Source organism: Solanum dulcamara, chromosome 7 (assembly GCF_947179165.1).
Source record: "Solanum dulcamara chromosome 7, daSolDulc1.2, whole genome shotgun sequence".
Lineage (NCBI taxonomy): Eukaryota > Viridiplantae > Streptophyta > Magnoliopsida > Solanales > Solanaceae > Solanum > Solanum dulcamara.
The window spans coordinates 33,196,683-33,221,972 of NC_077243.1; the positions used below are offsets into that span (position 1 = coordinate 33,196,683).

The window sequence follows — 25,290 nt, forward strand, 5'->3', positions numbered from 1 at the left end:
ATAATCTGACTCGGCAGTACCCCAGGAACAAGTGGAGTTGCTAACCCCGCTGGAACATCTTCTATAATAGCTTCTACTTGTCTAGGTGTACCTGCGTGGCATGAAACGCAGCCCCCAAAGAAAAGAGGGTCAGTACGAGTAATGTACCAAGTATGTAAGGCATGAAAATCAGCATAATAAAGAACATAAGGTATGAACAACCATATCGTAGAATCATAGACATATAGTGAGATAAGAGAGTAACCTGTACATATGAGTGCCCTTTTAGGCCGGATGCCATGCATGCTTGTCTTATCATATAAAATATATCTTTTTCATATGCATAGAAAATAGAAGTCATATCACCGAACAACATCAGCGTGCCCACATATTTCTCACGTCCGGGCATCCCGCGTCCAGGATGAAAATTACTCCAACTGATCAGGTGGGAATGCGTCTATAGCGCCACATATACACCTCCCCATATCCCCCATATACATATACATATATATATATATATATATATATAGACAGCATGCACGAGAGCCCAACGAAAGTCGTGTATTTATCAGAGTGACGGAAGGTCGGTAACCTCCGATTGTATTATAGACTAACCATGGTCGCTTTGTCTCACCTTGAAGGAACAATTATTATAGGATGAGACTATCAACGAAAGATAATATTAAGAGAACGTAGAATAAGGTCACAATCTTATAAGGCGTCAAATCGTATACATATGCACATATGACCAATTTTCAAGACTCGTAGAATAATCGGAATGAGCTATGATTCACAAATCAAGATAAGAGTCATGTCAAGTACCTTTCAAAAATTACCATGGATTATATCAAAATAAAACTTTTGGAATCATATACACGTATCTAAGCACGAGAAAAATATCCTTTGGAAGCTCAAAAAAAATGGGCCATCCTAGTGGCTCTACGAATAAGACTTCCTTGAAATTGTATAAAATGTCATATACTTATTTCATAAAAACCATGCCCAAAAGAAAGGGTAGCTCTATATACTTATGTCAGAACATGTCAAGAGAAAGAAGGGTAAACCTTACATACATGAAGCCGTTCTTATCATAGCCGTCATAGACATATTCTCATCCTCGACATCATCAATGTCGTTATAAAACATATCCATCGTCATTGTCATAAAAGCTTGTAATATTGTAAATCTTTATTTTGGAAAACTATAGACATTTTGGAAACATTGAGGGGTTATAGAAAAGGTAGTCATTCCCCTTGGGACCATTGAGACCTAACTTTTGGAAACAAAGAAAATATGGAAGCACTTATGAAACCATAACATCGGGAACATGCCTTGAAAAAAAAAGGGTAAACCTTACATACTTATGCCAAAGACATGCCAAAAGAAGGAACGGTTAACTTTACATACTTATGCCAAAGACATACCAAAAGAAGGAACGGTTGGCTATACATACTTATGACAAAGACATGCCAAAAGAAAGAAAGGTTCGCTTTACGTACCTGTGCCGCGCCTTACTAGCTACGCTTATGTCCAACTTGTTTTTCTACATTCAAGAGAGTTGACATAGTCATTAGATTCATCACCATATACTTGTCTCAATCCTTCAAATAAATTAATTTCCAATCTGCCGAAATTTCGGCAGCATCTCCCCTATAAATACACCATCCCCGAGATTTCAACTCGGCCACCATGTCAACAAACATATCAACAACAACAACCAGCAGTATATATACAATCAAATCACCTCAACTTTACACAACACAAGCTCCAAACAACTAGCATAAACTGCGATACCAAAATAGAGTTTTTAACCTGTAAAATCTTTAACCATACCAAACGGGGGGTCGTGTGGCTGCAACCAATAGAAACCACACCCTTTTTAAAATACTTTAAAGCCCTGCAACATACAATCCAACCAGCTTCACCCGCAGCGCCTCAACGACCATACACTACGCGACTTCGATTTAGCTACTACGACTTTAATTTAGTAGTTTCCAACATCATGCCTCCTTATACATTTTCTCTGATTCCAGCCATATTTAGGACACGTAATACACCTCATAACAACATCATAAACTCCAATTTGAAAGGAGAGACCTTACCTTTACCGAAACTCTCCAAAACCTGCCTCGGAAGCTCTCCTAGCGCGGCTAAAACTTTGGGGCTGTTTGGTGACGTTTTGAAATGCTCCAAGCCATAAATTTTCATTAATAATACCTTCATGAAATCATGGTATACTCTATATAATTAATTCATGGAACGAAATCGGAAAACTCAATTTTTTTCCTCTTGGCCGCCACTAGTTTCTCTAGTTTCCTAGAGTTTCTTTTCTTCTTCTTGCTCTAGAATTTTCTCTCTTCTTGTCTTGAAATTTCTAGAATAGTATGGACTTGATGAGTCAAGGGACACATATATATAAATATCTTCCATCACTTATCCCTTATTTGAAAATAAGTCCCTCAATTATGAATATAGACAAATGACCCCTTCTCCATTTTTTTTTCTAGAACCTTCTTTAACAAATAAAGATGGCTTAATTGCCTTTGCCATGTACACTTTGGTTCCTTTAAGAACATTCTTGAACATTTTGCGAAATTCCCATTTTACCCCTAGCCTTCCACAATATTACCATACTACTAATGTTCATAAAGAATGTTCACAACCAACTTGTGTGCTAAACAAAATAAAATATGGCCTTGTTTTAAACTTCCCGCGATTTTTCTCGAATTATCCAAAAATACCAAAATGTGGGATGTAACAAACATTCTCGTGTTTGTGCCCGAGCTCCTCCAGTAACATCTGCATCCATATTGCCTCTTTGCTAGCTTGTGTAGCTGCTACATATTCTGCTTTCATCATAGATGTAGCCACGATAGATTGCAGTTTTGAAACCCAACTTACAGCTCCTCCAGCAAGGGTAAATACATAACCTGTGGTGGACTTACTTTTATCAAGATCACCTGTATAATCTGAATCAACATAACCTTTAATAGTAAAGTCTGATCCTCCATAACACATTGCAACATCTGAGGTACCCTTGATATATCTCAGGATCCTCTTAACAGTATTCCAATGCTCTCTACCAAGATTAGCCATGTATCGACTAACCACTCCCACTGCTTGTGCAATGTCAGGTCTTGTGTATACCATGGCGAACATTAAACTTCCCACTGCTGATGCATACGGTACTCGAGACATCTCCATCCTCTCTGCTTCATTGCTAGGACTCATATTTGAGGATAACTTGAAATTAATAGGAAGTGGGGTAGAAATTGACTTACAATCTTGCATATTGAAGCGTCTCAAGATTTTCTTCAAGTACTTCTTTTGAGAAAGCCAAATCTTCCTATTATTTCTGTCTCGGTGAATTTGCATCCCTAGAATCTTGTTTGCTGGTCCCAAGTCCTTCATTTCAAACTCCCTAGCCAATTGTACCTTTAAATTTATGAGACGATCTTTGTTGGGGCCTGCTACCAACATGTCATCAACATACAACAGCAAAATAACAAAATCGTCATCACCAAATCTCTTGTAATAAACACAAGGATCTGAACTATGTCTGTTGTATCCAAGGCCTATAATGAAGGAATCAAATCTGTTATACCAACACATCGGTGCCTGTTTGTGACCGTATAGAGATTTGTTCAACCTGCAAACCAAGTTCTGTTTTCCCTGTTCTTCAAAACCTTCTGGTTGGAGCATGTAAATTTCTTCTTCAAGCTCTCCATGAAGAAATGCAGTTTTAACATCTAACTGCTCCAAGTACAAGTCAAATGTAGCACACATCGCTAGGACCACTCGAATTGTTGTGAGTCGAACCACCGTAGAAAATATCTCATTGAAGTCTATACCTTCTTTCTGAGTGAATCCTTTCACCACCAATCTTGCACGATACTTCTCCACTTAATCATTACCATTGCGTTTGATCTTGTAGACCCATTTGTTTTCAATGGCCTTCCTTCCTTGTGGTAATTGAACAAGATCCCATATTTTATTTTTATGAAGAGCTTCAATTTCTTCTTGCATTGCTGCCATCCACAGAGATGATTCTTGGCCTTTCATAGCCTCGTGAATAGTTGAAGGCTCTCCATCTTCTATTAATAGACAGTATGCAATATTGCTCTCCATAGAATAATCTGAGTGTCAAGCTGGTTCTCTTCTCTCCCTAGTTGACTGTCGAACTTGTGGAGTTTCGATTTTAGCTTGCTCTTGTTCTTTGTGCTCTGGTACTGCTTTAGAAGAAATTGGGACTTCTTTTATTTCTTCAACTTCAACTGTAGTAATCTCTGATTTTTCTTTTGAAGTGCTACCTTCTTTTGCTTGTATCTTGTTTTCAACAAACACAACATCCCTGCTGATTACCACCTTGTGGGCATTGGGATCCCACAAGCGATACCCCTTGATTCCATCAGCATACCCTAAGAAAATGTATTCCCTGGATTTTGGATCTAACTTCGATTTTTCTTGGGTGTTGTACATAACATAAGCAGGACTTCCGAATATATGTAAGTGAGAATAATCAGCTGGTTTTCCTGTCCACATCTCCATTGGCGTTTTCAGATCAATTGCGGTTGATGGTGACCGATTGATCACATAACAGGCGGTTTTGACTGCTTCTGTCCAGAATTGTTTTATCAACCCTGTAGTTGCCAACATAGCTCTTATCCGTTCTAACAAGGTTCTGTTCATCCGCTCTGCCATTCTATTTTATTGTGGAGTATATGCCACCGTGAACTGCCTTTTAATACCTTCTTGTTTACAGAAGTTATCAAATTCATCACCAATGTATTCTCCTCCATTATCTATCCTCAAACACTTGATCTTTTTCTCAGATTCAAGTTCCACTCGCGCTTTTATTTTCATTTTCCACAATGAAAAATTAGTCCCATTGAATTTTTCAACGTCAAACTTTGTTGTACTCGACATTATTATTTGCTTCACACCCTTCTAGATCATTTCTGAATATTTTTGCAAACAATCGTGACAAACTATACTATCACCAAAATTTACTATTCACGTGAATAGTACTTTCACATAAAAACAGACAGAATAACCGATGGCTCTGATACCACTGTTGTGGGGAGGAAGCACCACAACTAAAATTTGATATGATGATAAATAATGAAAATAAATTAGACACGAGAATTTTACGTGGAAACCCTCAAACAAATAGAGGGGAAAAACCACGGGGTAGAAGGATTTTACTATTTTGATATGGAGTACACCGCTCTCAAATACAAGGAGAAAACAATAATTAATATTCTCTCTTATAAAAGGAACAACTACTAAAGAGGACACTCAAGAATACAATATTTATCTTGGTGTATAACTCTCTTTGTATTCTTACTCTCTCTCTTTGTGAATTGTGGATCATCTACACAAAACTCTTCAAGCCCTTAGGATTACATTGTGAATGCTCCTAGGACTACATTGTGAGTTCTACCTAGTTATGTTAGAAGGAATGAGCTTATATTTATAGAGTTATAAACCTTTTCCTATAAGAAAAGGACTAGCCAAATATATGGAAATTTTGTGTTTTTCTTTTAGGAAAAGGAAAACCCAATTATACTAGGACCTTTCTTTTCCTTTCTTTTTCCTTTTTCTGCCTACTTTTTTTCCCTACTTTTTCCTTCTTTGAATTGGACTTTATTTAGCAACCTTTGTTGACTTTTCTTTCAATTTCCTGTGTTATAAAGAAATATAAATCATTTCATTTTAGATTTTGAGTTCATCGAGTTCATAGCTAGAGTTAGCTTTGAAGAGCTTGTTTGAAATCTATGTCATCTAGAGTTAGTTGGTACAGTAGGCAACAGAGTTGTTGCTTAGTTTTATCTTGTAATAGAGTTGTTACAAGGGGGATAGATTAAGAGTTTAATTCCTAGGTTGCAAAAGCTTGTAATCTGAATATTGGCTCTTTGATTAGTGGAGTGTTAGTGAAATTCTGTATGACAAATCGTGGTTTTCTTCTCCCTTGAGCAAGGACGTTTCCACATAAACTCTTGTGTTCTTTACTATAAGCTTTACATTTCGTACTGTTCTTAATATTGTCATGGGACCTGGTCCATTTACTTGTGGTGGGCTCATATAAGACATTAGATACCATCCTAGTTTTCTAAATCCACCAGCAAGTTTGTCACATAAAACATATTTCTGCCCTATTTAGTACTTACCGGAATGATCGGTGTGGAAGAAAACCCGAGGGCTCGAGAGTATTTGGCACATGTTGAGCTATGTAGTTCTTCCAGATTTTGTTGAGTCCGGTGCACCCTCAAATGCGAATGATTTATCACAATGCGAACAATCCATACAACAACAACAACAACCCAGTGAAATCCCACAACATGGGGTCTGGGGAGGGTAGAATGTACGCAGACCTTACTCCTACCAAGGTAGGACGGCTGTTTTCTGGAGACCCTCGGCTTAGTAAAAGCATAAATGCATAAAAAATGTTAGATAAGAATAGGAAATTAAAAGTTTTATGAGAAAAACAACAAACAAATAACAAATAGATAACAAATAAATACAAATGAATAAATACAAATAACAAATAACGATTAAATAAATAATAAAAGCGTCACAGGTAAAATAGAGTAATCAAAGCATAGAAAGTAATAAATAATAACAGAAATCAGAAGTCAAAGCGCAAGAGAACGTAATGCACTACTACGCCTATGAATAGAGAAGAATAATGAGACTATGAACTAGCATTCTACCCTAATGTGGGGCCTCCACACCCTCCTATCTAATGTCATGTCCTCCGTAAGCTGTAACTGCGCCATGTCCTGTCTAATCACCTCTCCCCAATACTTCTTCGGTCTACCCCTACCTCTTCTGTAACCATCCATGGCCAGTCTCTCACACCTCCGCACTAGGGCATCTGTGTCTCTCCTCTTCACATGTCCATACCATCTCAGTCGCATTTCCCGCATCTTGTCTTCCATCGAGGCCACTCCTACCTTGTCCCAAATAGCCTCATTTCTAATCCTGTCGCTCCTGGTGTGCCCACACATCCATCTCAGCATTCTCATCTCAGCAACTTTCATAAATATAAAAGTGTGAAAAGTGACGTATAAAAACAGTTTGGAAAGGTATTTTTGTTATTTTAACCATTTTTCCATTCAAAAATAAAAATAACTTATCAATTATGGAAATACTAATTATATATTACTAATAAACTTTGTAACCAACCAATAGATTAAGACATATTAAAAATTTATTACAAGATTGTGAGCCCGTTTGGATGGGCTTAAAAAAATTTATTACAATGCGAACAATCCATCACATTTGCAAAGTGGGTTGCGCTGGTGGGAACTCCAAAGGGTAGCCTGCATTTAGAATATGGCTAATGGAATGTTGGCCCAGCCCAAAGAACTCCACATTTGCGATGATTTTTCTTCAATTGCAACGGCAACTTGTATAAAAGGAACAGTTACAAAAATCAGATTTGTTATATTTCCATTTTGGGAAAAGAGGAGCTCAAGGGTGTCAAATCAATGGAGTGATTTCAATGTAAATTTTTAAGGTAACGATCTCTAACGCCCTTGGATAATTATGCTTGAGTTTTGTGTGATTTTGACCATTATATCTTTAGATTTGAATGCCTAATTTAGGGGAAATTGAGCTAGTTTCCAAATAAGGTAATTTGAAGATTCAAATTAGCAATTGAAGTGAACACTATTCTCTGTAGGTGATAAAGAAACAGTTTGGAAGTTCACGGATGGGGAACAACTGGAATAGCCTATGCCAAGCGTCGTTCCACCACAAAACTATCACTATGGTCAAACCTCCTATAATGCAAGTCAAGCTAAACTCTAATGAAAGCCAAATAACTTAATCTTTGCTTACGTCATTTGTCTATGACTTGGCACTAGTAGCCTAGCAGAAGTTGAAACTGCTCTATATGGTCTAAAGTGATGTGCCAACAATGGTTACAACTATGCCAAGCTCAAGCTGTGAGGTTTTGCTCATCAATGATTGATAGAGTCCTAGTTTAATATATTTGTTTTTTAAAAAAAACACAAGAAAAATAGAAGCAATTTTAAATACCTTAGGTAAAGCCTTGTCCATGAATTTTTCACGTTTGCATAGCATTTACATTTTTGCAAAACTAGTTTTAATATGGAAATATTGGGAGTTCATGTTTTTTAATAAGAGTTGGAGACATTTAAATGACATTATCATCTTTTTAACAATGATTCAGAAAACTCATTTTTAGTGGAGTTTTGATATATAAAGTTTGAGGAACGTCACACGCCCAAAAGGAACTCGAAAAAATATAAAGGAGAAACAAAGAGGCGCAATATGTCAATGTCCTTACATTTCACTCATTCAACCTGGATGCATGGAAGGGACATTCATCTATGCATTCCAACAGCTTCAAGGAAATGCAAAATTATACTTCCATTTTTGGCAAGAATGGCGATGTGATTTTTTTTATACGAATTAATACAACACCATCCAGGAACCTTTACTTGAAAATTAATATACCATAAGTCTTTTACAGCTTGGGTCCATCATGGAGGAAAAGAATAATTATGCAGAACACTGTAGATTAGGACTATATGAATATGGAATATCGTTGCATGCCAATAGATAGTAGCCCCATCGCTATTTTAGCTTATTATAATTCACCAATGCTTTCGCCTCATGTTTCTGCTTCTGCCTCAGCACTACAGACGTTCGTGTTAGGATTAAGCAGAGACAGTAGCAGGGCAACTCTCCTTTGGCGTGTCACCTCAAATATGTGATAAACATATAACCGCATGCCAATAGAGGGTAGCCCTATCACTGTTTTGCTTATAAATTCAGCACTATTATTATCACTCACCAACTATTCTTTCTCATTTTTCTGCTTCTTGGTTCATAACAACAGAGCTCTTTCAAGCTTTTATAGAGCATTCTTTTAGTTTATGAGATGGAATAAACCACTGGAGAATCGGCATATCCTTCCATTTTTATGCCATGTGACCTGTGGATTATTCTAGGGTCAGAAAATTGACGTAACTTTTCTTATCATTTACAATAACATTTTGTGAAAGCTCTTTTGAAAAAATATTTTCATCAAATTCCCCCTATTGCCGTGTGGCACATGCTTAGCTGAAAGGTGGAGATTATGCCTATGAAGTGTGTTCCAAACAAATCACCATACGGTAACTCAGACAATGGAAGCAGTAGTACCCTTGATTTACTGGACTTTGAAAAACAGAAAAAGCCACATAAAAAGCAAAAAATTCGATAAATGTAACATAAAAATGTAAATTGACAGAAAGAAAGAAAGAAAAGGGAACAGAAAAATTAGGAATATGATGAAGGATATACTGTTTAAAGGTCCTTGAGTCAAATGACACAAACTTCAAAGGCATAAAATTATGCAGCATCTGTTTTCAGTAACTTTTTTCTTCTACGGGAATCTGATGAACATAATTTTCAGAGGAGTTGCTTTAATGAAATGAAATTGTAAAGAGACAAAAAAAGGTACCTCATTTTCTGACTCCTGATTTGCCAGGAGTCAATAAAGATCTTTATGTTAGTCATGTTAGTAATAACCAAGGAATCAGTTAGGGGTGTGCACAATTTGATAAATAGCCATTTATCGAACTGAAACCAAAAATATTGTTATTTGGTATTTTCGATATTCAATATGGTATTTGGTTTATATTTTTTTTTTGAAACGACATGATGGATATGTTAAAGTGTGGAAAAACATTGTAGTGTGTGGTAGTGAAAGAGAGAGTTGATGTTAGCATCAAAGTTGAGTAATGACTTGAATTTCTATTGTGGAAAATCAGTACAAACAAATCAAAGAAGAAGAGAAATCAATCAAGATGAGTCATATGACTCGAAGGAAGGAAAGCCGAGGAGAAGCTAATTGAATCAATGAGCATCCCGTAAATCAAGGAAGCAACATCCATATATCGAGGAAGATCCTCATCAGAAGCCGGATATAAAAAACCTCTCTACTACTTCAAAGAGACCACACAACTTCACTTGAACTTGTACTAAATTAGTTCTTTCATCTTTCAAACATTCTGTACTCTTGCAAGGATACAATTGTAAACAAAAAGAGAAAGAAAGAGAGAAGTGTAGGTTATACAGGTAGAGGTTGTGTCGATCATACGATCAATTGGTTAGAGACGAAAAGCAAAGCTCATTTGTACTCTTAACATTCTCAAGAAGCTCTAAGGGAAACCCTTGTAACCCAAGGAGACTGGAAGTAGGCACCACATTGGTGTTCCAAAGCAGAATAAATCTTTCTGTCTTCATTTACTTTACGCATTTATCTTTTGCCATGTTTAAAATATCTATCTGCAGGCTAAGTCGACTACTACATCTAGACAGTCGACTACTTAATTTTTTTAATCACCCGCCCCCTTCTTAATCTTCAATTGGTATTAGAGCAAGTTTCACATTTTCAAGTGTTTAACCACACGTGAGAAAAGATCAATGGCGAATTATCAAATTTCGAGTGCAATCCTTCAAGACAGACACTCTTCAAATTTTTCTCCTTATTTCAACGGGCAACACTACTCTCAATGGAAAGATAGATTAAAAATCTTTGTTCAATCAAATGACTTTCAACGATGGGTGGTGATCAACAAAAGGACCAAAACCTATTCCAGGATTAACAAATAAGGAGATTGCCAAAAAGGATCTAGATCTTGAATCCTTCGATATCACGAAGGAACAACAAGAGGTAATCCAAACTAACGCTAGAGCTATAAGTTTGTTATAATGTGCAGTTAGCGGAGTAGAATACGATAAAATCTCAACAAATGGAACTGCTAAAGAAATGTGGGACAAACTCAAAGTTACATACGAGGGAACCAACAAAGTGAAGGAAGCACGCATCATTTCTCTAGTAAATGAATATGAATTATTCAAAATTGCAAATGATGAAAATGTTGAAAGCATGTTCTCCAGATTAAGCAAAATCGTTTGTGAACTCAAGTCTCTTGGTATGATACATCCAAGCAGTTTGCAAGTCAGGAAACTCATCAGGAGTCTTCCTAAAGCATGGGAAACCAACGATGCCATTCTTGAAGATGGTGATCTCCAGAAAATGACCTACGATGAACTCAGAGGAAACATAATGTCTTATGAGAAAAATCATATTAATAGATACAACAGGGATAAGAAGAAGAAGGCAGTTGCTTTCAATGCAGAAACTTACAAGAATGAAGAAGAAATTAATGAAACAAGTAACGAAGGAATGACTCTCATAATCGAGGAGTTAGACAAATGTTGAGATAAAAAAGACAAAGACCCCAAAATGATTCTAGAAGTAACAATTATCAAAGGAATGATGACAAATGTTATCATTGTGGAAAACCAGGACACACCAGGCCAAACTGTCTTGAGCTAAAGAAGAAAAACTATCGTAGAAACAATAACCCAAAGTCTCTTGGATCCTGGAGTGAGGAAGACATCTCAGAAGAAGATCCAGCAGAAACAACAAACATTTGTTTTCTGGAAATAGGTGAATCAAGCGAGTTAAGAAACTCAATTTGTCAAAATTGCATTGATTTATAATACTCTTTAGACATGGTTGCTGATGAACCTCAAAAAGTCATTGATGAGTATAATAAACTTGCAAAAGAAAAGAAGGACCGGCAAATTCTTCTAGAAGTAAGTCAAGTGTAAGTCGACTTACTACATAAAAAAATTGGTGAACTTAAAATGCTTTTAAACAACAGTAAGAAGTCACCAAGTCAAAGTCTAGTCCGTTTTAACAGATCTTCTCAAAATTTCTCTCAAGATTCGTCTTTTCACAGTGCTAAATCCTCTTTCAAACCTCGATATTAAACTTGCGAAAAAATCGGTCACGAATATTTTAACTGTAAAACCATTCTTCTAGTAAATGGGTTTGGCGGCCAAAAGAACTTGAATCTAACTTTCAAGGACCCAAGAAAACTTGTATACCAAAGCAAAACTGAATCATTGTTTTGCAGGGACATTCAAAGAAGACCTACGAAAAGACAATGTGGGTTATTGACAGTGGATATTCCAAATATATGACGGAAAAGAAAGAAAATTTTAAAAAAGTTGAGAAAATTGATGGAGGCTATGTTAGATTCAGTGACAATGCTAAAGGAAAAGTTACTTGATTGGCTCAATTACTATAAGCCCCTCTTGTGACCTAGTAGAAGTTTATCTAGTTGACTGGTTCTGAAAATGTGCGTTGCACGTTTATCCCAAGATACTTCATATAAATTTTGTATTGAAAATGACATATTTTATCCCCTTTAAATCTATTGGTATTTACTAAAAAACAATTAAAAATCATCATTTTTACTATAGAAAGTACATATATCTTTCTAATAAAAAGAATACATACTTAATTATAAAATTGACTAAAAATAACTAATTATTGTACAAATACAATAGGAAACTAAAATAATACATGCTTAGCTAATATATAATATGTGTAAACTTGGGGAAAATGAATCATTTCTTTTTTTATACAGTTTTTTTCTTTAATGTGTCTTTTTAACTTCCCTTTGATATATTCATTGTTTAAAAATGTTACAGTAAATTGCCTTAAATTCTATTAATGATTACACCAAAAACCCATTTTAGCTAGTAAAAGTCATATTTTAATAGCATTAACATAGTGGAGTACTTGAAATATTAACATAGAAAAAAATTAAAAGAGAAAGCCTTTTGTATTGTATTTAAACGTAGCACACAAATGGAAATTTAAAACAAAAAAAAACGAAAAGAATTGCAAGAAGAAAAAAAAGGACCTAAGGTATGATTGTTCATTTTACTAAACATCTTCCCCATAATTAAAGTTTTTTTTAGTGATAGTAGCATATTTCTAAAAATTAAAAGATTTAAAAAGTGACATTAAATAAATTTAATAAAGACTAATAAATAATGGGTAAAAATCATTTTCACCCTCAACTTTGCTTTTAAAACTAACCCCCCTCCCTCCTCAACTTTGAACGATAATCAAACTCCTCCCTTTATCCTAATTTAAATTTTAAAATCCCTATTATACCCTTTTATTATCAATTTTTTACTTCTTTAGAAATCATGATATTTTCATTTTTTATTTAATGTAATAAATTTTTCATAAAAGCATAAACATTATATTTTGGACAAAAAAAGTAAAAAATACTAATTAAGTATATAAGTTAATGATGTTCCATAATGAAGTAAATTATCATAATGAGAAAATTAATTTATTTAATAATAATCAAAACTCTAATATTTATTTATACAAGTGAAAATATCAAAGAATAATAAATATACAAATATATTTCAAGTAGGAAATACAAATAATTAATTTAATTAAGGACAAATATTTAAAGATTATATTATTTAGATTTTAAATTATTTTAGATTATAATTTATGTAATACTCCATCAATGTCAATCAAAACTTGTTTATTTATATAGAAGAAAATACCCACCTCCATTTATATTACTTGACTCTCATTATAAAAATAGTTGTTTTAATTTACTTGTCCAATTTATGAAATTTAAGAAATTTTTAATATGGTTTTATTTCTACCCTTAGTACTGCATAAAGTAATAATAGTCAAATTTAAGGTTTCAAAATATTATTAATAATGTTAGTTTAGTAAAATACATCTCTAATTAATTTTTTTAAGGGGTGTCATATACATTAAGAAGAGTCAAGTAATATGAAACGCATGGAGTAAAACAATGGAAAAAAGAAAAAATATATGTATACATACATATACACACACTTAATGCATATTATATTGAAATAACGTTCATAAGAATAATATTAAATCTTGTGATAAATTCTTTAAAATACTATTCTACTTATAAAGTTTCGACTAATGAATTGACTTTCTATTGCAGAAAAACAGTACAAACAAATAAAAAGGAAAAGAGATCAATCAAGACGAGTCATATGACTCGAAGGAAGGAAAGAGGGGAAGAAGCTAATTGAATCAATTAGCATCCCGTAAATCAAGGAAGCAACATCCATATATCGAGGAAGATTTGATTCAACAATCAAGGTGTAAATTAGAAGTCATCAAGAAGGGAAAGAAGATCACATCAACCACACAAGGAAAAGTACCTCAGGCGCACATGGAAAGAAGGATCACGTCAAGCACATAAGGAAAGAAGTATTCTACACCAAATCAGAATAGCTTGAAGAAGAGCTTACAAAGGAACAACTGGACGTATTTGATATGGACATGTATACTCAATCAAAGAATCACTAATCCTTGATTGAATGAAATCCCTTGGGTTATCCCTATCAGAGCTAACGGCTAATTCCTCATCAGAAGCTGGACATAAAAAACCTCTCTACTACTTCAAAGAAACCACACAACTTCACTTGAATTTGCACTAAATTAGTTCTTTCATCTTTCAAATATTTTGTACTCTTGCAAGGATACAATTGTAAGCAAAAAGAGAAAGAAAGAGAGAAGTGTAGGTTATACATGTAGAGGCTATGTCGATCATACGATCAATTGGTTATAGACGAAAAGCAAAACTCATTTGTACTCTTACCGTTCTCAAGAAGCTCTGAGGAAAACCCTTGTAGCCCAAGGGGACTGGAAGTAGGCACCACATTGGTGTTCTGAATCGGGATAAATATTTCTGTCTTTATTTACTTTACACATTTATCTTTTGCCTTGTTTAAAATATCTGTCCGCAGGCTAAGTCGACTACTACATCTAGACAGTCAACTACTTAATTTTTTAAATTACCCCCCTCTTAATCTTCAGTTGAGACAAAGAAAATATTTTAAGTCTTCGGCTAATTTCACTATACAAAAGAGAGTATTTATATGTTGAAGGAAGGTGTTGTTATATGAAGCTTTGGACTCTTCAACTAATCCAGAGTTGTTTGAGTTACACGATGTTTTTGGGATGTTGTATCCTGGAGGGGACATGTCAAGAGTATTACTGCTAGATTGGTGTAGATTATACCGCAATGAGCTTGAATCTCCTTAAAGAAAGCGAAGTATCTGTCTCAGCCTGAATATATTTTTATTCATTTTGTTTATTTTATTTTCAACTGTAATTTATTGTATTTGTGGTATATTACACCAACAATATCAACCAATGGTTGTGCTTTCTCGAACTTATTGCAAAGCACAATCCAGTTTCCAGTTGCCTTTAAGCAAGAAAATTGGCTATTCAACATCATGGTCATTAACCAAGTAACCTGCTTAATAACTCTGAGTGAGGAAATTAAACTAAAGCACCAAATACTGATCTTTAGTAACCAGGTTCCTTAAGTTCGTCTAAACGAGAAAGTAGAAACACAGAGTTACCAATTGAAACATTTATCACTCTACAACCGACTCAATTACCGTGTGATAAATCTGAGTAAGATGAACCAGGTTCAACTATTGAATCCAATTGAGTTAGGTGAACCAGGTTATACTACTACAAAACACAAAATAAAACAACAGAGAATACAACAATGTAGCGTGGAAAATTTCCTCACTAAAAAGAGTGAAAACCACAACCTACACTACATAAGATTTTCAACAACCTACACTACATAAGATTTTCAACAACCTCCACTAATTTCAACGAGCGGTTTTATATCACAACTTAATAATCAAAGGGACTAAATGTAGTACCTCAACTCAATGGTTAACTTTAAATGTTCTAACAACTCTCCAAGAAGATAAACTCTCTTTTCATTACAAACGTCACAATGATGTCACCTATAATGATGCTAGGAATTATTATACCTCTATAATAATTTTATTTCAAACTCAACAAAGACTATTGCAACTATGATGGTATGCATTGTAATAATCATACAGAGAAGAGCATGACTATCTAATGGTGGTTGACCAAACCAAAAAATCTAATGCATGAAGTTCAACTTCAATGTGCTCCCTCAGTAATTTGTTGGGAAATACGGAAGCGTAGATGCAGCAAGAGGCTTGAACAGACCCCTAATCATTAATCTAGTGGGCTGGTTGTTTGGTCTCATACTCAATAGCCAGCTTCCATCTCTCATCTCTTTCAAATGGACTGAGATCTATTATAAGGTGGAAGGTGCTACACAACAGTTTGACATTAGAGCCATCACATGGCTCAATCCTTTTGCAAATATGCTGCAGTTGAAGATTTGATGGGTGCTGTAAGGGTAATCCAAGCGAACCTACAGGTGGTGGAATTCTAATCTTGGAGACTTGACTCCCTTCTTCTGAGACGTGACTCTCACTCTTCATGTAATCTTGGAGGCTAAGGTTGGTGTCCTGTGTATATTATTGGTTTGATATAGCCTGGATGATTGATTAAATTTCTCTTTAAAATACAGCATGCCACCTGCCCACCTCTGCTGGAAGTTTAATTGCAGCTTTTAGAGAAGAAGGATATTCTGACTCACCAGTGGCACATATAGTATCACTATTAAACATCAGATTCAACTGTTTTTTGCATCAGAGTTACATTAAGCAGAGACAGCAGGGCAGCTCTCCTTTGGCGTGTCACTCGAAATATATAAGTGCACACCAATAGAGAGTAGCCCTATCACTAAAAGCCTATTCTTTCATCTCTAAAGGTCTGAACCAGCAACGCCAGATTTTGCAATTTTTAAAAGTCTCCGAACGGATCCTCGGAATTCATTCTGGATTCGATAAAAATAAATCAGATATACTATCCCATTAAATTCGACATTCTGGACTCAATAGTATCATTGGATTTTCAATAAACTATTTTAAAGAAAGAAATACCTCCTCGAGACCCTTTTAGACCTAAAACTCAACTTTTTGCCTAAATGCCCAAATCGCAACCCAAGGTCTTGAGGACTCTAGCCTACCACTCTACTAAACCAAACCTCAACATTTTGAAGCTAATGGGGATGCTAGAATTCTCATATGATAACTAATTCCCCAAATTCTGACCAAAGTCAACTCTAGGCCTTTAAGCTTTCCAACATCTCATCTAAGTGCTCAAACTCACACCGAAAGTCTCGGGACCCGAACTAAGGTGTAACACCCCTCAAAAAATTTCCCTAAGATTCGGACCCTTCTTGTATACGGGTAGGGTCAAATCCGAGTATTGAGGAGCGTATGCATGAGCTAGGATGAGTCTCCGAGAAATTTAAGGATGTTGGAGGTGATGTGGGGTCACAAGGGGCCCCCTAGGACCAAATCAAATCCAAAAGATTCGTCGTGGCTAAGTTTGAGGAGGAGTTCGCATAAGGGGTTGACTTCTAACGATCCTATCTTTTGAAAGACGACAATCTGGGTGGCCCACAACCCATCAAATTAAAGGTCATCGAGTCTTTTTTTCAACGCCACCAAGAATGTAACTTTTGGAGTTCAGAGTCAAAAGATATGTCGATCTTGAGATGAACTAGCACAACAGGGATTTTCAGGCCTAGGGTTCAACTACTGGAAATCTGGGCTTGGCGCCGCAGTGGCGCGACGCGCCACTATCGTGCCAAAAAAATGCCTCAGTAGTTTGGTCCTTGGCGCGGCATGCCACTAAAAGTTGTGCAGGGTTTTAGGCGTAATCGGCCTGGCGCTGCACTGGCGCGACGCGCCACTATCGCGCTAGGAGCATTTTAGCCTATTTTTAGAACTTTTTGAGAAGGGGCAATTTGGGAACTTACCCAAATTATATATGTATCACCCTAGTCCATTTTAGGATCACAATTTTCAGCCCCACTCTCTCTCTAGAAAAGCCCTAGAAAACTCTCTTCTTCATCTTCTTCTTCTCCATTCTCAACAAAGATTTGTTCCAAGAGCTTCAAGACTCCAAGTTCCCATTGAAGGCCTAACACCAAGGTTTTCTTCAAGTCTTCACTAAGGTATGTAAGGCTAACCTAAAATATGGATTGAGTTCTTCCATATGCCCATAGATGTGTTGGATAGGAGTTGTGAAAGAGTTAAACCTTCTAAGAAAGGTTTTCTTGAAAGTTTTCCTAAACTATAGAATGTTTTTAGATACTATTGGTTGGTTGATGATTTTAATGACTTGAGTTACTAAATAGTTATCTTTCATATTATTGACTATAAATGTATCTTTGTATATAGATTTATAGATATTGATGATATTCTTGAGTTGAGTTTTGTTGAGAGTATGGATTCATGTTTTATTCATATGAACCCAAGATGAGATTTCTTTGGTCATAATTTGTCTTGAGTTGAGATGGATGGTTTTGTGTATATGTGTATTGATTGGAATGAAAAGAATGAATTGGATAGTTAAGAATGTCCTTTTGCTTCCATAAATTGAACATAGGACTAAATTAAGGATTTTGGAGTAGATGCTTAACGATTGATGTGATGATGATATTTGACAATGATGTGATGATAATGTTTGATGATGATGGTGATGTGATGATGATGTTTGATGACGATGTGAATAATGGTATTTTACGATGATGTGAATGAAGAGGTTATGTTGATGAGGATGTTGTGTGATGAAGTGAATTGGAGTCTAATGTGATTTTGTGGTATGTGATGTGTATAATTCGAGTTGATTGGAGTCTTAGAAATATTTTGAAAATAAATGATCTTTTGAGGAGGAGCTTTAAATAAATTATTTGTGAATCTTTTTGCATAAACTATTTACACACTATTTTAAGTCTAAAGAGTTATTAGTTTCATCTATGATTTAAAAAGAGTTTAAGCATGAGTCGAGTTTGAAAAGTCTTTTAATTATTTTGAACATGAGTATTTTGGGTATAAATGAGTTGAACATTTTTACATAAAAATGTCTATTTTGAGGTAGAGTTGAGGAGTTGGAATTATATTTTAAATGCATATAATATTTTCTACATCCATTGAGTTGAGATGGTATCAATTTAAAGAAAAGAGTTTGATGATTTGAGATGAGTCGAATTTGAAAGAAGGTCCAATGAGGCCAGATTTGAGTTGAGTTTTGAAAGAGTCCAATGAGACTTGCCATTTGACTTGATTGAGTTGAATTGAGGATAGAGTTGAGGAGTTGGCAAGTTCTAAATGAAACTAGCCGTGAGGGCTTGTTTGAGATGATTGGATGGAGTCTTATGAGCATGGAGTTATGGGAGGAGTATCTAGCACCGAAGCGGGTAAGAGTATAGTCCGTACTCGAACCTCAAAAACTAAGCTGCCAACGTAGGTAGGGATGGAACCGTTAAAGTCGGATGCTTCCCGTGGGATCGAACCGTTAAAGTCGGATGTTTCTTATTTTATTGTCCTAAAATGATAGGACTTGACTAATCGATGGTATCCATGATTAGAGATGCGTTCATGCCCTGGCAAGGTATGAACGGACGTGGAAACGACGTCTGATTATTGTACTATCACTGGCTCATAGGTGATGGTTGTTGGATAAGAGAAACTCCCATTTAGGTCTTGATAGTGCTCCGAGTCAGTTGAGTTGAGTGGTTTACGAGTTGGTCCTGTCTAAACTATTTTTTGTTAGACTTAGGGCATTTGAGTGAGTTGCTATATGCTTATGAGTTAGTCCTGTCTAAACTATTTCTTGTTAGACTTAGGACACTTGACTGAGTTGTTACATATTTATTGAGTTGAGTCCTTTGAGTTGATTGTTGAGTTGAGGGTATATGATCGGGTTGGGTTAGATGAGTTGTGATTGGATTGTGCATGATTGGATGGATATATGATTCTCTTGGATTAGATGATATGTGATTGACTTCGAGCTAATAGTATATGATCGAATTGGATTGAATAATTTGATTGAACTGTATTGTGTATGATTAGATTGGACTGTATGGTATATGATTGGTCTTTGTCTAAAAATGTATTATTACTTTAGACTTATGACGCCTTGTTGACTCTCTCTTATCTTTCTGATTTGAGATATTTGGACCGTTGCTGTTCTTCCTTGAGGTATGTTTCATTCTGCCATATTACATACTCGTACATTCCATGTACTGACGTCCATTTGGACCTGCATCATTTCATGATGCAGAGACAGGTTTAAGAGATCGTCAATAGGAGCATCATTGAGGATCTATTTCACACTCAGCATATTGGTGAGTCCTTCCCTACATTTGGAGGACACCGCTCATGTAATCTTGCGTCGAGTTAGCTTTTTCATTTTAAGTTGAGGTAGCCATGAACCTGTCATTGGCACCAATTAGATAGTAATGATAGAGGCTTCATAGACTAGATAGTGATGGGTCGATTGAGTACTTCTATCCTTGAGTTATTCTTGTCAAACTATTTTTAATGACAAATATTTTAGTTGATCTGTTGGCCCATGGCCTTTATTCTTTGAGTTGGATGGGTGATTTGAGTTGCCCGCTAAATTATTCTTTATTTTTTTTCTTTCCACTGAATGAATGAATGAACGGATGTGTGATCAGGCTATGTGGTTTGCTTGGGAGCCAGAAATGGTTTTTGAGTGCCGGTTACGTCTAGGGTACCCTCCCGGGGCGTGACATAAGGGGCCTTCTAGAAAAATCTGGACGTTCCAGAACTAACCACGCTGACGGAATTCTCATCCGAGTAAGTTTACCAAGAATGTTAACCAAGGTCAAACTTAGACCAAAGCTTAAAGACTAAAATGCTTAATGGTTCAAACTCGTACTGAAAGCCTCGGAACTCGAGCCGGCCATGTTAATAGCCTAAAATGACCATTTCGAAGATGATGGAATCATCAGAATTTCATTCTGAGGCCGTTTACTTGATGTTTTGATCGAAATTAACTATTCAAATTTCAAAAGCTCCAAAATAGAAAAACAGGCATAAACCCCAAAGGAGTGACCAAGCGACCGAACAATTAGCGCCAGCAAGTCATAAATGACTTTAGGTCACAATAGAAACTCTCTAAATGACGAGAAGAAGGCATTTACACAGAAATGACCTGGAGGGTCATTTCATGCGGACAGTCCATCACATTTGAAAACGCGGTTGCGCTGGTGGCAATACCAATTGTGAAGGGTAGCCCGCATTTAGAATATGGAAATGCAAGGTTGGCCCAGCCCAAAGAACTCCACATTTGGAATGATTTTTCTACAATTGCAACGACAACTTGTATAAAAGAAACTGTTACAAAAATCAGATTTGATATATTTTTATTTTTGGAAAAGAGGAGCTCAAGGGTGTCGTATCAATGGGGTGATTTCAACGTAAATTCTTAAGGTAAAGAAACAGTTTGGAAGTTCAAGGATGGAGAACAACTGGAACAGCCTATGCTAAGCGCCATTACACCACAAAACTATCACTATGGTCAAACCTCCTATAATGAAAGTCAAGCTAAGCTCTGATGGAAGCCAAAGAAACTGTCTTTGCTTACAACATTTGTATATTACCTAGCACTAGTAGCCTAGTAGAAGCTGAAACTATGCTATATGGTCTAAAGTGACGTGCCAACAATGGTTACAACTATGCCAAACTCAAGCTGTGAGTTTTTCTCATCAATGATTGATGGAGTCCTAGTTTAATTATTATTTTTATTAAAATAAAAGCATAAGAAAAATAGAAGAAATTTTAAATACCTCATGTAAAGCCTTGTCCATGTATTTCACGTTTGCATAGCATTTGCAATTTTTCAAAACAAGTTTTAATGTGGAAATATTGGGAGTTCATATTTTTTAATAAGAGTTGGAGATATTTAAATGACATTATCTTCTTTTCAACAATGATTCAGAAAACTCGTTTTTAGAGGAGTTTTGATATATAAAGTTTGAGAAGCGTCACACGCCCAAAAGGAACTCGGAAATATAAAGAATGAGAAACGAAGAGTCGCAATATGTTAATTTCCTTATATTTTATTAAATCAAGCTGAAATTTGGATTAATATAACTGGAAATTAGTTGTCACATCAGTTGGTTACTGTAAGTTGTAACTAACTCATTCTGTTAGAGTTAGTTTGTTAAGTAGGTGTTAGTCCGTTAAGTGTAGTTTGTTAGCACTACACTACAGCCAACTTGTATTTTCACATTGTATAAATACTCCTAAGTGTGGGTTCAATTGAAACATAATAATACTTCTTTTTCTTCTCTAATCAAGTTCTATGCAACTTTCAATGTAGCTCAGTTAGATCTAGTTAGTTTTTAGATTAGCTAATAGATTTTAACATGGTATTAGAGCAACTGATCATGAGGGACTGATCTGCGCAGAAGAAGACAAGAATAGATATTGTGAAGATCTGAGAAAAGCTTTTGAAATAAGCAACAATGGCGGCAAATGAAGTAAATGAAGTAACAACCCTAAATCACAATCATCCACTATATCTCCAGGTATCTGATGCATCTGGAGTTGTTCTTATTCCAATCAAGTTAACAGGGCAAGAAAATTATGCTTTGTGGAGTCGTTCAATGAAGCTGGCTCTCAAGAAAAAAGAAAAGCTTGGATTCGTTAATGGATCGTGTGCAAAAGGAGATTACAAAGGAGCATTAGAAAAACAATGGGAAAATACAATGTGATAGTGTTGTCATGGATTGCAAGCATAGTTACAAGTGAATTGTTACCAAGATCATGTATGCTTCGAATGCAAAGAAAGTTTGGACAAATTTTGAAGTAAGATTTGATAGAACAGATCTCACCAGAACCTACTGTGGTTTGAAATTGCCACTTTGAAACAAGGAACTGACTCTGTTACTCCATATTACTCGAAATTGAGGGATCTATGGTTTGAACTGGATGTGATGATTCCATCATGTGGATGTAATTATGAAGATTTAACTTCATATGTGGAGCATCTAATATCACAAAGACTACTTCAGTTTTTGATGGGATTGAATGAAAGCTTTGGAAATAATAGAAGTAATATTTTGGCTAGAATACCTGTGGTGACTGTAAATAAAGTATATGCTATTGCAGCACAAGAAGACAGACAAAGAGCATTGGAAGTTATGGACAAAACCAGAGATGCTTTAACACTTCTAGTAGGCAGGACTCAGGGATACAAATCAAAGCCAAAGAAGTCTGTACCTCCGGGAATAATTTGTGATCACTGTGGATTTAAAGGTCATTTTAAGGCTGATTGTTATAGGTTAGTTGGCTATCATCTAGATTTCAAGAGCAAAAGGAAAGGAACTAATGATTTCAAATGTGACTTCAAGCCTGCAAATGCACACCTGACAAAGAATGCTGATGATTTTCCCAATAGTGTAACTTGAACACATATGTCACCAACTCAATATCAGGATCTAGTTAACAAGATGGATAGAATAGGAACATCAGATTATGCTGCTAACGTGTCAGGTATCACCTCTTTATTGTCCAAAGCAAGAAAAATTTATGAATGGATAGTTGATAGTGGAGCTACATATCATATTACATCGAATGAGGATTTATTAACTACTACTAGAAGATTAAAAGATAGTGATTCTTGTGGAGTTCAAGTTCTAACAGGGAATAGATGTGATATCAAAGGTACAAGAACTATCAACATATTAGAAGGTCATGAACTTAAGAATGTTCTGTATATACCAGAATTCAAGTTCAGCTTACTATCAGTCTCCAAATTAACCAAGGAACTCTCTTGTTCATTTCTCCTTTTCCCCTAATTTCTATGTGTTTCAGGGACTTTTCAATGGCAAGGTATTGGGGATTGGTAAGGAAAAGGAAGGTATGTACATATTGAAGGAATCAATAAAATCCACAATAAATGCAGTAGTTTCTGAGAATGCAGATGCAAAGCTATGGCATTTAAGATTGGGACATCCATCAACTGGAATAATGCAAGATATTAAGTCATTAAAGCATTTCTCAGACAAGAATATGTCACACAACTGTGAGATTTGTCCTTTAGCAAAGCAATGTAGATTGAAATTTCCTGTCAGTAATAGTAAAACACTTAGAGTTTTTGAATTGATTCATGTTGATGTTTGGGGATCTTATAGCAAGCCTACTCCAAATAGAAAGAACTACTTTGTTACTATAGTAGATGATCATAGTAGGTACACATGGATATGTCTGATTCATTATAAGAGTGAATTCATTGTAGTTCTGAAATATTTCATTGCTTTAATAAGAAACCAATTTGACTTGTTTGTGAAAGTCTTGAGATATGATAATGGGGCAGAATTTTTCAATTCTTCAGTTATTGATTTTCTTGCATCTCATGGTATTGTGCACCAAAGTAGTTATGTTTACACTCCCCAATAGAATAGGACAGTGGAGAGGAAACACAGGCACATCCTAGAAGTAGCTAGGGGATTGAAGTTTCAGAGTTCCTTACCTATTCATTTCTTGGGAGAATGTGTTAAGACTGATGTGTATTTGATCAATAAACTTCCCACCAGTGTACTTGGAGGGAAGACACATTATGAGATATTGCATCACAAGACACCTAACCTTGATTATTTAAGAGTATTTGTTTGTTTGTGCTATGAAAGTAGATTGCCAAAAGGAGACAAGTTTGCTCCTAGAGTCAGAAAAGTAGTGTTTCTTGGTTATTTAGAAACTCAGAAGGGAGTCTATGACCTGGTTGAGAAAACTTTCTTTGTAAGTAGGGATGTACCTTCCGAGAATACATTTTTCTCTATCATGAAGAAAACTCAATAGTTAACCTGGACATGTTTGAGTTAATCACTCCTATTGAATCAGATCCTCCAACTACATGTGCTGAGCCTATTGTGTTGAAACAGTTAGTAGAGATGAATACTATTGTTTCAGCACCCACACAGTCTCCTGATACTCATGGTCCAAAAACCTGAATTGGTAGATGTTGATGTTTCCATTGAAGGAAATTCAAATGAATGACATTTAGTAATAGTCCCACTACAAGTTTAGGACCCTATATCACTAACTAATTAGTCATAAATACACACTAGGCCCACTAGGAATACTAAGCAACCTATTTGGCTTAGTGATTATGTAACTACTTCTAAGTTATCTAAGCCATCTGCTAGTTTTCCTACCCTATTTCAGACTACCTTAATTACTCACACCTGTCCTCTCCTTATCAAGCTTACCTAAGTGCCTTTTATTCACCTGTGGGGCCCAAGTCCTTCAAAGAGGCTTCTCAGGATGAAAGTGGGGTTGCTACTATGACAGATGAAATAAATGCTTTAGAGAGTAATTACACTTGAAAAATAGTAGACTTGTCTCTTGGGAAATAGGCTATTTGTTCAAAATGGGTTTTTAAGATCAAGTACAAAGCATATGGGACTATAGATAAATACAAGACAAGGTTGGTAGCCAAGGGCTATAATTAGAAGGAATGGTTGGATTATCATGAGACTTTTTCACCAGTTGCAAAGATAGTGACTAGGGCTGGACGTTCGGTATTCGGTTCGATATTTACAAAGTTCGGATTCGGTAATCGGTAATTTAAAGTATATACCAAATACCAAACTTTCAAACTTCGATTCAGTAATTCGATAATCTGTAAATCAAATTTCGGCTCGGTACGGTATTCAGTAATACCATATTGAAGTCGAAGTCCAC

General features: G+C 35.7%; 1 protein-coding gene across 1 annotated transcript; it reads left to right on the plus strand.

Moving 5' to 3' along the window:
* The first annotated feature begins 22,070 nt into the window (after positions 1-22,070).
* On the plus strand, positions 22,071-24,557 carry LOC129894684 (uncharacterized). Its single transcript, XM_055970348.1, has 4 exons — positions 22,071-22,315; positions 22,433-23,006; positions 23,422-23,965; positions 24,448-24,557. The coding sequence occupies exons 1-4, from the start codon at positions 22,071-22,073 to the stop codon at positions 24,555-24,557; spliced, it is 1,473 nt and encodes a 490-aa protein (XP_055826323.1).
* The last annotated feature ends 733 nt before the right edge of the window (positions 24,558-25,290 follow it).